This window comes from Drosophila biarmipes, unplaced genomic scaffold (assembly GCF_025231255.1).
Source record: "Drosophila biarmipes strain raj3 unplaced genomic scaffold, RU_DBia_V1.1 ptg000015l, whole genome shotgun sequence".
Lineage (NCBI taxonomy): Eukaryota > Metazoa > Arthropoda > Insecta > Diptera > Drosophilidae > Drosophila > Drosophila biarmipes.
This window is the reverse complement of record NW_026114533.1, coordinates 679,652-693,257: the sequence shown is the minus strand read 5'-3', so window position 1 is coordinate 693,257 and position 13,606 is coordinate 679,652. Positions and strand designations below refer to the sequence as shown.

The 13,606-nt window shown below is 30.5% G+C and overlaps 1 protein-coding gene across 45 annotated transcripts in view; it reads left to right on the top strand.

Annotated features, from left to right (window-relative positions):
• Positions 1-1,713: 1,713 nt before the first annotated feature.
• The window catches only part of LOC108032711 (meiosis regulator and mRNA stability factor 1), a 430,692-nt gene continuing 418,799 nt past the window's right edge, over positions 1,714-13,606 (top strand). For 15 of the 45 annotated variants that reach the window (XR_007765277.1, XR_007765278.1, XR_007765276.1 and 12 more), the window contains exons 1-3: positions 5,943-6,062; positions 6,226-6,341; positions 11,401-11,662. Coding sequence is in view for 15 of the 45 variants with exons in the window: in XM_050890037.1 (XP_050745994.1) it covers positions 11,570-11,662 (93 nt within the window). In the remaining 30 variants the exon portion in view is untranslated. Of the gene's footprint in view, positions 1,757-5,942; positions 6,126-6,225; positions 6,342-6,413; positions 6,715-11,400; positions 11,663-13,606 lie in introns of those variants that run through there. The other 30 variants (XR_007765279.1, XR_006367507.2, XR_006367506.2 and 27 more) reach the window with 15 other exon arrangements.

The following is a 13,606-nucleotide window of genomic DNA, read 5'->3' as shown; positions in this document are numbered from 1 at the left end:
ATTATTTTTTAATTTTTTTTCAGTTTTCTTCCTATTCATGGATGTGAATTGTGCTAACACTCGGGTTTTAAGGGAAAAACCACGAGTTTGTTTTTTATGTACTGGTCGACATAAAAAACACACTCGTAGTTTTTTCCCTGAGTGATTTGCGGAATTTTTGTGTGCAGTTAGCGTTAATAAAACTATAAAGAACTTGAGTTAGTTTTTAAAATAGGAAAAAATTAATTTCTTGTTTGTTATACCCACGCAGAGGGTAATATGATTTCAGTCAAAAGTTTGCCGCGCAGTGAAGGAGACGTTTTCGACCCCAGAATGATTATATATTCTTAATCAAAATTTAATTAGTTCTGAATTTCGAATTAAATTTTATTAAAATCGGCTGCTATACTAACAATCAAAAAATTGGTGGGAAAATAATATAAAAAATGATATCTTTGGTGTTTGTTAACATATAATCTCCTTAACTTGAAAATAACATTTTTTAATTAGTTCTGAATTTAGAAATAAATTGGATCATAGGAACAATATGAAAATTGGTGGGAATTTTTTTTTTTGCAATATTAAAAAAATAAAAATAATATTGATCTCGAATTTAATTTAATAAAACTCGGACTACTCTGATATATAGCTGTCAAAGAAATAGTTTTTTAATGTCACTGAAGCTAGCAGCAATCCTTAAAAATTGAGCATGGTGCTGCGAACGTTGATTATTTCCTTTAAGTGCAAGGGTTATCTTCTTTTCTTGTTTCAAAACAAATTTAAACTTGTTTTGTTTCTTTCTTATTATCATAATTACACAAAAACACTTCTTAACGAGATAAAAATCAAGTGATGATCGCACATGCATCAAAGAAAAATTTTGATATCAACTTTTGTTTCGAAAATGTATTATACAATAAACTGAAAATATTCATTTTCTTTATTTTTCCTTTTCTTCGTGTATTAGTTGCCTTAGCACACACCCTTCCGATGCGCTTCTTCACTACGGACCCTACCGGCCACAGTGATAAATGCATAAAAGTCACTTTAAAAAAAATGCAATCTGAATAAAGAAAAATATTTTTCAGTAAGAATTTTTAAAAGCTTGTAAAAAAAATATCTAGTTTTCAAGAATTACCCTCTGTTTTTAAGTCAATATCTTCATTTGTACATATCCGATTGATTTCATATGTTTTGCATAAAATCCTCTGTAACCTCAACTTTTTAAATATATATTGTTTTATCACACAAAAAAAACAAAATTCAATAAAAAAATTTTTTTTTCTATTGCGCCACAAAAAAAGAATTTCTTTTTAATTTCAAAATATGCCCCCATTCGTAATCTACTAACGGTTTTTTTTTTAGAATTTGGAGCCAATTTTAGTTTCCAAGATATCGAATCGCTTGCTCATAGTAGAACCTTAAGGCGTTTGTATTTCTGAGTTATTTAACAACCTGTTGATAATTTCTAAATAAAAATGGAAATACATTTAATAAAGATCAAAAGAGTATTTATAATACCAATTTTAAATGTTTAATTTAAGTTTATTTTTTTTATAGTTTTTTTCTTAATATATTTACTACATTTATTATGCAATTATCTTAACACAAGTCAATTTTTCTTGCAATTAACTGTAACTAGTTTTTGGGTTTTTGGTATAAAGCAGTGAAAGTAAAAATTAGCTACAGCTAAGCACTATTCATTATTGACTTGTGTTAAACTAAGTGATTGATAAAGATAATAAGAAAGACCAACTTGGACAGTATAAAAAACCAGGTAACGTTTATATTACCTTTCTTTTCATAAGCTTGAATAAACTCTTAGCATTCTTATTCCATTCTTTCAAAGTGTAATTCAGTTTTGATACATAAGTACTTCGTTAGGCAGTACCAACTCAGTTAATGTCAGACCTTTCCAAATCAAGAAGAGGAAAGAGTATACCAATTTAAAGAATAACAGTTAAAAAAGCTTAATTTCTTTAGTATCTAGCGGTTGTTCTTTAATTGAACAGTCGCAAAACGAATTTAAATGCAGCACAAATGTATCACTGTGGACGGCAGTCCACGTAGTAACAAAGCGCTACAATAAATACACAAAATTTCTTCTACAATAATCGTGTGATTTTTTCGAGTAATACATAATTTAAAAGGTATTGCAAAAATTAAAGGAATTGCATACCAAGACTTAAAAAAAATTAATTGGATTGGGAAAAAGAGACGAAAGTTAAAATTTAAAAACAATATCCTTATACCTAATAAGTTTTAAAGTTCGTTTATACTTAAATCCATAGAATGCTTAAGGAAAATTATTATAAAATATTAATAAAAACATTTCTAAGCCCTCATCTGTGTAAACTGTCCGCTTATTCCAAGAGCTTCTCATTTCAACAATTTTACTGAAAATCTTTATTCAAATCTTGTTTTGGGTAATACTTAGGTATTTTTAGAGCTTTCTTAATATACATTTTTAGTATGACTATTGCTTGCTGACATATTTTTGATACATAAGTACTTCGTTAGGCAGTACCAACTCAGTTAATGTCAGACCTTTCCAAATCAAGAAGAGGAAAGAGTATACCAATTTAAAGAATAACAGTTAAAAAAGCTTAATTGCTTTAGTATCTAACGGTTGTTCTTTAATTGAACAGTCGCAAAACGAATTTAAATGCAGCACAAATGTATCACTGTGGACGGCAGTCCACGTAGTAACAAAGCGCTACAATAAATACACAAAATTTCTTCTACAATAATCGTGCGATTGTTTCGAGTAATACATCATTTAAAAGGTATTGCAAAAATTAAAGGAATTGCATACCAAGACGTAAAAAAAATTAATTGGATTGGGAAAAAGAGACGAAAGTTAAAATTTAAAAACAATATCCTTATACCTAATAAGTTTTAAATTTCGTTTATACTGAAATCCATAGAATGCTTAAGGAAAATATTATAAAAAAATATTAAGGAAAATATCAAAAAAATTTCTAAGCCCTCATCTGTGTAAACTGTCCGCTTATTCCAAGAGCTTCTCATTTCAACAATTTTACTGAAAATCTTTATTCAAATCTTGTTTTAGGTAATACTTAGGTATTTTTAGAGCTTTCTTAATATACATTTTTAGTATGACTATTGCTTGCTGACTCGACGTCACATAACTGTTAAAAATGTCCCCTTTTTTTGAATTTAATAGAGTATATTACTACGCACTTATATATTTTGCAAATTCGAAAGGTTACGTTATAGTTGTAAGCTTAAACACAAATCACCTAAATTGGCTTTTATTATTAAAAACACATTTAAAGCTGATTAAATTTCGTTTTTAGATTTTATGCAAAAGACATGAAATCAATCAGATATCTACAGATGGATATTTAGACTTGCAAACAGAGTGTACTTTTTAAAAACTAGCTATTTTTTTAAAACTTTTAAAAATTATAAACGGCCCATATGTATATGAAGAAATTAAAATGGTAAACAAAAGAAAGAGCGTCAAGTGGAACATTTCGAGGTTTCAGAGGATTTTATGCAAAAGGGTAATTCAGTTTTGATACATAAGTACTTCGTTAGGCAGTACCAACTCAGTTAATGTCAGACCTTTCCAAATCAAGAAGAGGAAAGAATATACCAATTTAAAGAATAGCAGTTAAAAAAGCTTAATTGCTTTAGTATCTAACGGTTGTTCTTTAATTGAACAGTCGCAAAACGAATTTAAATGCAGCACAAATGTATCACTGTGGACGGCAGTCCACGTAGTAACAAAGCGCTACAATAAATACACAAAATTTCTTCTACAATAATCGTGCGATTGTTTCGAGTAATACATCATTTAAAAGGTATTGCAAAAATTAAAGGAATTGCATACCAAGACGTAAAAAAAATTAATTGGATTGGGAAAAAAAGACGAAAGTTAAAATTTAAAAACAATATCCTTATACCTAATAAGTTTTAAATTTCGTTTATACTGAAATCCATAGAATGCTTAAGGAAAATATTATAAAAAAATATTAAAAAAATTTCTAAGCCCTCATCTGTGTAAACTGTCCGCTTATTCCAAGAGCTTCTCATTTCAACAATTTTACTGAAAATCTTTATTCAAATCTTGTTTTGGGTAATACTTAGGTATTTTTAGAGCTTTCTTAATATACATTTTTAGTATGACTATTGCTTGCTGACTCAACGTCACATAACTGTTAAAAATTTCCCCTTTTTTTGAAATTAATAGAGTATATTACTACGCACTTATATATTTTGCAAATTCGAAAGGTTACGTTATAGTTGTAAGCTTAAACACAAATCACCTAAATTGGCTTTTATTATTAAAAACACATCTAAAGCTGATTAAATTTCGTTTTTAGACTTATTTTAATGTGATCTTGCGGCCCAACTCTACAAGGAACCACCAACATCATTAAATATATTTCCATTCTTATTCAGAAATTATCAACAGAGAGCGCCCGCTCTCATTAGAACCTAATGGCGTTTGTAATTCTGAGAATTACCTGTTGATATTTTATTATTTAATTAAGATGAAGAGTATTAATTATACCAATTCTAAATTTTTAATTTACGTTTATTCAGCGGCTGCTGAAAATATTAGAGGGCTTATTTCATTAAATTCGATATCTTAACAACAAAAACAATCGCTCCAACTTATAAATAAAAGATTGTAGGTGACAAATGATGGCATATTTTAAAATTAAAAAAATGGTTTTTCGTGGGGGCAGTAGTAAAATTAAAATTAAAATTGGTTTTTATTTTTAAGAATATAATAATTTTGTGTGTTTAAATAAATTATTCAAAAAGTCGAGGTTTCAGAGGATTTTATGCAAAAGACATGAAATCAATTGGATATCTACAGATGGATATTTAGACTTGCAAATAGAGTGTACTTTTTGAAAACTAGCTATTTTTTTAAAACTTTTAAAAATTATAAACGGCCCATATGTATATGAAGAAATTAAAATGGTAAACAAAAGAAAGAGCGTCAAGTGGAACATTTTCGTCCATCTGGCAACTGTCAGTGTAAAAGCTCGTAATTTTCATATATACATATGTTTATACCCTTGCAAAGAGTATAATGATTTCAGATAGAAGTTTGAATCGCAGTGAAAGAGAAATTTCCGACCCCATCAAATATATATATTCTTGATTAGCGTCTGTCCGTCCATCTTTCCATCTGTCTGCCGTTTCTACGCAAACTTGTCTCTCAGTTTTAAAGCTATCGGGACGAAACCTTCCCAAAAGTGTATAAGTCGGAACCAGCCGGATCGGACAAGTATATCTTATTGATTCAGAGTGGAACTACCGGGAAAAAATTACAAAAAAAATTATATCTTTGGTGTTTTTTAACATATATCCTCCTACGCTTGGAAATAACATTTTTTAATTAGTTCTAAATTTCGAATTAAATTTTAACTAAATCTGATGACAATATCATATATCTGGCATAGAAACGATCGAAAAATTGGTGGGAAAATATAATGAAACAAATTATAGCTGTGGTGCTTTTTGAAATATAAACTTCCAAGCTTGGAAATAACGTTTTTTAATGAGTTTTGAATTTCAAATAAAATTTTGTCTATATCGGACGACTATATTATATAGGTGTCATAGGAACTATCGGAAAGTTGGTGAGAAAAAAATATGAAACTAATGATAGTTTTGGGGCTTTTTGACATATTATCTTATAATATTGGGATTATAATTTTTAAGAATTTCTAATTCAATTTAATAAATAGCGGACTACTCTAACATAACAAAGATGTAAAAAAAAATGGTCTGAAAAAAGAATGATATCAATTTATTTTAATATCACTGATGTCAGCAACAAAACTTAAAAATTTCACAAGTTGTTACTAAAGTTAATTATATCTTATAACTGCAAGGGTATACAAACTTCGACTTGTCGAAGTTAACTTCCCTTCTTATTTTATCATATTTTCTACTGAGCCACGCTTAGCTCTTAGAAAGATTCTAGTCTCGTTCACTGTCTCAGCGATTACAGAATTCACGCTTCGTCTGTCCCGTGTTGTTTTAATTGGATTTACGTGGTGCAATTCCCCTTATATTTAGGGTGGTACTATTATGTAATATATTTTTTATAGTTATGCAATAGTTTACAACGCTTAGCGGGACTATCCAACTTACACGTATTTATGTTTACAATTCGCATAACTTTAAATGTTAATAAAACAAAGACAAAGAGTTATTTTTATTTAATATATGTTTACCCTAATTTTTTTGTTAAAGAGTTCAATTTTTCAGTAAAACGTGCAAAAAAATTAGTTGGCTCTGTGTACCCTCTAATTGATTAATTGATTATAAAGATAATAAGAAAGACCAACTTGGACAGTATAAAAAACCAGGTAACGTTTATATTACCTTTCTTTTCATAAGCTTGAATAAACTCTTAGCATTCTTATTCCATTCTTTTAAAGGGTAATTCAGTTTTGATACATAAGTACTTCGTTAGGCAGTACCAACTCAGTTAATGTCAGACCTTTCCAAATCAAGAAGAGGAAAGAATATACCAATTTAAAGAATAGCAGTTAAAAAAGCTTAATTGCTTTAGTATCTAGCGGTTGTTCTTTAATTGAACAGTCGCAAAACGAATTTAAATGCAGCACAAATGTATCACTGTGGACGGCAGTCCACGTAGTAACAAAGCGCTACAATAAATACACAAAATTTCTTCTACAATAATCGTGCGATTGTTTCGAGTAATAGATCATTTAAAAGGTATTGCAAAAATTAAAGGAATTGCATACCAAGACGTAAAAAAAATTAATTGGATTGGGAAAAAAAGACGAAAGCTAAAATTTAAAAACAATATCCTTATACCTAATAAGTTTTAAATTTCGTTTATACTGAAATCCATAGAATGCTTAAGGAAAATTATTATAAGATATTGTTAAAAACATTTCTAAGCCCTCATCTGTGTAAACTGTCCGCTTATTCCAAGAGCTTCTCATTTCAACAATTTTACTGAAAATCTTTATTCAAATCTTGTTTTGGGTAATACTTAGGTATTTTTAGAGCTTTCTTAGTATGACTATTGCTTGCTGACTCAACGTCACATAACTGTTAAAAATTTTCCCCTTTTTGAAATTAATAGAGTGTATTACTACGAACTTATATATTTTGCAAATTCGATAGGTTACGTTATAGTTGTAAGCTTAAACACAAATCACCTAAATTGGCTTTTATTATTAAAAACACATTTAAAGCTGATCAAATTTCTTTGGAAAAACCAAAAAAAAAAGTTTTTAGACTTATTTTAATGTGATCTTGCGGCCCAACTCTACAAGGAACCACCATCATGGGGCCGTTTATATATATTTCTTTAATTATTAACGCCACACAAAAGTTATACGACATATAATACGCTTTCCTTTAAATTGCCCAGTCGTTGTAAATATATTTTTTAGTGTTTCCTTTCAATTATTTTTCATTCTGAGTCAGAAATGTATAACCCAACACTATTTTTTGTTTTTTTTTACAATGATTGAATATGTTATGATCCACATTTTCCCACTAAAATAATTTTTTATTTTAAATTTCTTTTCTGGAAGAGTATTATAAATATATTAAACTGATTAAGTAAAAACATCTCTTAACGAGCTAAGACATTATTGACTATCGCACCTTTCACAAAAAAAAATTTTGCTTCTTCAAATGATATTCCTAATTTTTCTTTCTTTTTTTCTGTTAAATTAATGTGTCTAAATAATTTTTCAAAAATGTTCAATTCAATATCAGCTATATTGCCCTTGTCTTTATTAAAATTATCTTTTCCTTTGCCTAAGATTTTGCTATGCCTTTTTCACTAATTTTGAGAGGCGCTCTTGACCGTCCTGCTAAGATAAATAAACCAATCGTTAAGAAAACACAAGTTTCCATTCGAAGCCCAAAATCTTATGTTCGCAGCCTAAAGTATTGCAGCGAGATGCGTCATTTTAATCATACGCTTTTATTTTAAAAAATTAAAGTTCTAGAAGTAATAAAGAAAAGCTTGTGGTGGAGTATAAGTTTTAAAAGATACGATTAAGGAGTCAGTCCATTTCTAAATGAATCCGCGATCGGTCATACCTAATAATAAAAAGTGAAAGTGCCTTGCTGAGCAAATGAAGTGGAGGTGGAAATGGAGATATATAAGCAGCAAAGCGATATTTTAGGGCGCCACCTACCGGCTTTTTCAGTAAATGTTATGTGGGCGGCAGACAGATTTAAGCGTTTTAACCGTTTGTGGGCGTTAGAGTGAACGTGGTTTTTAGGTCAGTTGATGAGACAAAGGTATTGATGAGACAAAGACATTTCAGTTAAAATTTTGTTTCTATCATAAAAACTGTAGGCGCTACGGTGTGGGCGTGGCACCCAGCTGAAACAAACTTGTGCTTTGAAGCCCAGGAATCTACATGCCAAGTCTGACTGTTCAATATGAGAAAGCCTTTTCTCATTTAATAACAATTGAAAAATAAAAATAAAAAAGTATTAATAATGAAAGTGATTATATATTTAAATTGTATTTATTAAGAGTTGTAACTATTTGCCCTCATACCATCTGAATCTACCCAAAGCATATAAGTTCAACTATTAAATTTTACAATTGTGCCTAGCGCCTTAATTTATAAATATGCTACATGTTTGTAACGCTGGGATAAATCAATAAAATAAATAATAACCGTTTAAGTCCGCCGGACTTGGCCAATGCTTTGGCAAAGACCCAAGAATTTGAATTAAACTATTTCCGTGCTCACTTTGCAAATAGGTATGTATTATAAATTTAAAAATAAAAATAAAAATCAGGAAAATAATTTAAGATTTAGTAAAATAAATTTCAAACAAAATACTAATACTAAGTGAACAGTAAATAATTGGAATTATAAACAATCAAGAAAGGAAGTTAACTTCGGCAAGCAGAAGTTTGTATACCCTTGCAATTATAAGATATAATCAACTTTAGTAACACCATGTGAAATTTTCAGACCATTTTATTAAATTGAATTCGAAATTCATAAAAATATAAAAAAATTATACTCCCAATATTAAAAGATAATTTGTTTCACATCATTTTCTCACCAATTTTCCGATCGTTCCTATGGCAGCTATATGATATAGTCGTCCGATTTTGATAGAATTTTATTCGAAATTCATACCGAATGAAAAATTGTTATTTCCAACCTTAGAAGATTATATGTCAAAAAAGCACCAAAACTATAATTTGTTTCATATTATTTTCCCACCAATTTTCCAATTGTTCCTATGACAGCTATATAATATAGTCATCCTATTTTGATAAAATTTAAATCGAAATACGAAACCAATTACAATATGTTAATTCCAAGCGTAGGAGGTAATATGTTCAAAAACACCGAAGATATAATTTTTTCATATTATTTTACCACCAATTTTCGCCCAAATTGATCAAATTTAATTCAAACTTCCAAACCAATTAAAAACTGTTATATCCAAGCGTAGGAGGTTATATGCTAAAACTCACTGAAGATATAATTTGTATACCCTTGCAGAGGGTATAATGATTTCAGTCAAAAGTTTGCAACGCAGTGAAGGAGACGTTTCCGACCCCATAAAGTATATATATTCTTGATCAGCGTCACTAGATGAGTCGATCTAGCCATGTCCGTCTGTCTGTTTCTACGCAAGCTAGTCTCTCAGTTTTAAAGCTATCGGGCTGAAACTTTCCCAAAAGTCTTCTTTCTATTGCAGGTAGTATATAAGTCGGAACCAGCCGGCTCGGACAACTATATTTTATATCTCCCATTGGAACTATCGGGGAAAAAATTTTTTAAAAATGAGATCTTCGGTGTTTTTTAACATATAACCTTCTAGCTCGAAAATAACATTTTTTAATTAGTTCTGAATTTTAAATTCAATTTTATGAAAAGCGGGTGACTATATCATATAGCTGCCATAGGAACAATCGCAAAATTAGTGGTAAAATAATATGAAAAAATTATAGCTTTGGGGCTTTTTGACATATTATCTTATTGGGAATAACAAATTCAATTTAATAAAAATCGGACTACTCTTACATATAGATGTCAAAAAAAATGGTCTGAAAAAAAGAATGAAATATTTTTTTAATATCACTGAAGTCAGCAACAATCCTTAAAAATTTCACATGCAGTTAAGGTTGTTACTAAAGTTGATTATTTCTTATAACTGCAAGGGTATACTAACTTCGACTTGCCGAAGTTAACTTCCTTTCTTTTCTTTACGAGTATAGCTGCTGCTTACGAGTATAGCTGCCATAGGAACGATCGGAAAATTAGTGGTAAAATAATATGAAACAAATTATAGCTTTGGGACTCTTTGACATATTATCTTATAATATTGGGAATACAATCTTTAATATTTTTAAGAATTTTGAATTCAATAAAATAAAAATCGGACTACTCTAACATATAGATGTAAAAAAAATGGTCTTAAAAAAGAATGAAATAATTTTTTTTAATATCAATGAAGTCAGCAACAATCTCTAAAAATTTCACGTGGTGTTACTAAAGTTGATTATTTCTAATAACTGCAAGGGTTTGCAAACTTCGGCTTACCGAAGTTAATTTCGTTTCTTGTTCAAAAGTGGTTTGAAAATGATTGAAATTAATCTCCAATGTTACGAACAGAAAAATATAATAGATTGCACCGCTGTTAAGTTTTCAGCGGTTTAAGTCTGTTTTTATTTCAGCTCTAGTAAATCACCAACTATTCAAAATAGTTAAAATGGTCAGAAAGTGTAAAAATATGCAAAGGACTGCAATTTTTTGAATACCATCCAATCAGAGGGATTTGTAACTTGTGTGTTTGAATTTAATATTGTCCTAAATGATTGTGATGCTTTTATGTAAGTTCTAACCCTAAAAAAAAATCTTTAAGTTAATTTTGATTTTTAAATATAGCTACAAAGTGAGTCCAGCTCGGTTGATTTCTAAAACCTTTTTTATCTTGTAGAGAATTTAATTCTTATTATGCTCAGTTGGTATAAAAGTACACTTTTGCGCACTTTCTCAAAAAGTTGGCTTTTACTACCTCTACCTAATACTGTATATTTCCGGCATTTTTTTTTGTAGGTTTCACTTCCAGAGTTTGCTTAAAAAAAGGTACACAACTTTTTTTTTAAATGTTACAAAATTTTTGTACTTACTTAACGTAAATATAAATGATTATAGTATTTTTTAAGAATTATAATGGTAATAAAAATAAAATAAGGATTTCTCTTAATAAGTGTGGGAAAAATACCAATATTATTTTTTTATTTAAGATTCGTTCTTTTTATAAAAAAAATTTTAATTCTAATTACAAAAAAAAAATTCTTTAAAACAGGCGCGATCATGCCCATATTTATTACTCTATTTTCTTTAAATTTTAAAAACTTAATATTTACTTTAATTTTTTTTTATTTTTAAGGTTTTTATTATTGCCATGATAATGTAGTAGTCAGATGTTGTTGAATTGCACTTTTCTGCGAAGACTCTGTTGCAGAGATACGATTTAAGTAGCTGTTTCGATGTGAGACCTCAGATTTGGGTGAGCACTCCACAGAGCATTTTTTGTACTGGTTGAAGAAAGTTTTTCAATGGATCGCAGCTGTGCATTTTCTGCCCAATGTATGGTGCGAGTGACTTCCATAAGACGATGTTTTGATGACGGCGATCCGTTGGATTGTCAGGTACGTCACAGGCTCTTTTTAAGACAAGCAGATTAGCTTTTGGTTTGCACGTCCCTTCTTTGTGTTGTCTTTTTTCTGTTGATGATGTTATTGACGTTCTTAACAGAGAACTCTTTTTTTGTCCCTTGGGAGTAACGTGGGGTTCGATTCCTTTTAGTACCACTTGCAATATCTCGCTGCATTTTAGTTGGTACGTGTTTTAGTTTTTCTTAGCTTTCTTTAGGTATTTGGATTTGGTCTGAAGCTTGGTTTCATGTGTATGCTTTAAACGTGGATCAGCGCACAACATGTTGCACTTAAGGTAGCCTTTATTTGTTGCCCGATAGCTTTTGTCTTTTGCTTTTTGTTTAGGCACAAGAAAAAAATAAAAAAAGCTTGTTGTCGTCTGATTTGTCACTCCGCGCCTAGTGCAGAACTGAAGGGTACTTGGAGGCCGGGCTGCGTGGCAAATAGCGCTGCTGGCCCTAAAAGAGGGCACAGTGCGCGTCTGATTTATTTTATTAAATAACTAACAATTTATAGAATTTCTCTGTTCCTTCTATCGGGAGAAAGGAGAAACAAGGCAGTGAAAAAGCAGAAATTTCGTACCCGTAATATTAACGGGCAAGAACTTTACAGCGTCGAATAAGTTTTCCCATTAGTCTATGACCAACCCTCGGATGGCAAGGCCCATATTCCAATTTTAACGCGGTCATCTCAACTTAACTTTTATTAATTTTGGATTTAAAAGTTGACTAACGGGTATCTTATAGTCGATACATTGAATTTTAGCGTTTTCTCTTGTTTTGGACTTGTTACCTACTACTAAGCTTAAGTTTTGAATGGATGATTTTGAACGGGTGTCTACTATATTTTATAACTATATTCAAATGAAAAATGTTCAAAGTCACTTCGGATTTCACTTGTTTCTTGTACTCATTTATTGTATGGCCTGCAATTTACACGTCCCAAGTGAATTAAGTGAAGGGAAAGTTTGAATATTTCCAATGAGTTTTTACTTATGAAATTCCTTGCCAGTGACACGTTCCAAGTGAAGTCACTTCGTACTTCAAAATAATGAACTTTAAATACAAAAAAGTAGTTGAACGCCCGCAGAGTGCAGACGTGTTTTGCTCGAGCTCCGGAAAATTAGCTTTATAGTAAAAAACAAATAACTAAAAATACTGGAGTAGAGTACTAAAAAGGCAATAATACTCTAATAATAAACAATAATAAGTGCTTTGTATAAAAATAGTGCACTAAGAAGTGCTACGAGAAATAGCTCAATGAGTGGCGATTCAAAAAATGAGCGTAAATGCTCCGTAGACCAGAGAAACAGTTATATCTCATACTTCTTAACCCGTGATACAGAAGTAGAAAGAACTTATTCAAAGAACAACTCAGCCCTACTGACCTTTAACAGCGCGAGAGCACGGTCCCAACTCCGCACTTCATGGAGGGTGCAATGCAGAACACCACCCCCAGCTTCGACTTACAACTCACCAGCAACGAGCAATGCAACTTCATTAATTTCTGCAACAACAACATCAACGGTCTCCCTTACCAACAACGCGATTTCGAATGCGTCGTCAACTTCTGCAGCGCAGAATAAAATTGCAAAGCCAAACTTAAATACGAATGCCAATATCGGCAATATCAAGCAACAACAAGTGGGTCCGGCTATATAGACTGGCATGGATCGTTACATTCAAATCAAACGAAAGCTAACAAAAATAAAATGGTTGGAAATAAACCAAAACTACAGAAACAACAGATTCGAAGATGGACAGGCGTTACTAAAGAAGCCAAAGCCCCCACCAATTTACATAAGGGAACAAAACTTAAATGCCCTAGGAAAGAAAATTTTTGCACTGGTCGGGAATGACAACTTTTATGTTACTCCTCTTGTCAAAAGGAATATTCACGAAACAAAGCTTCAAGCTAAAACTAAAGATCAATTCAGAG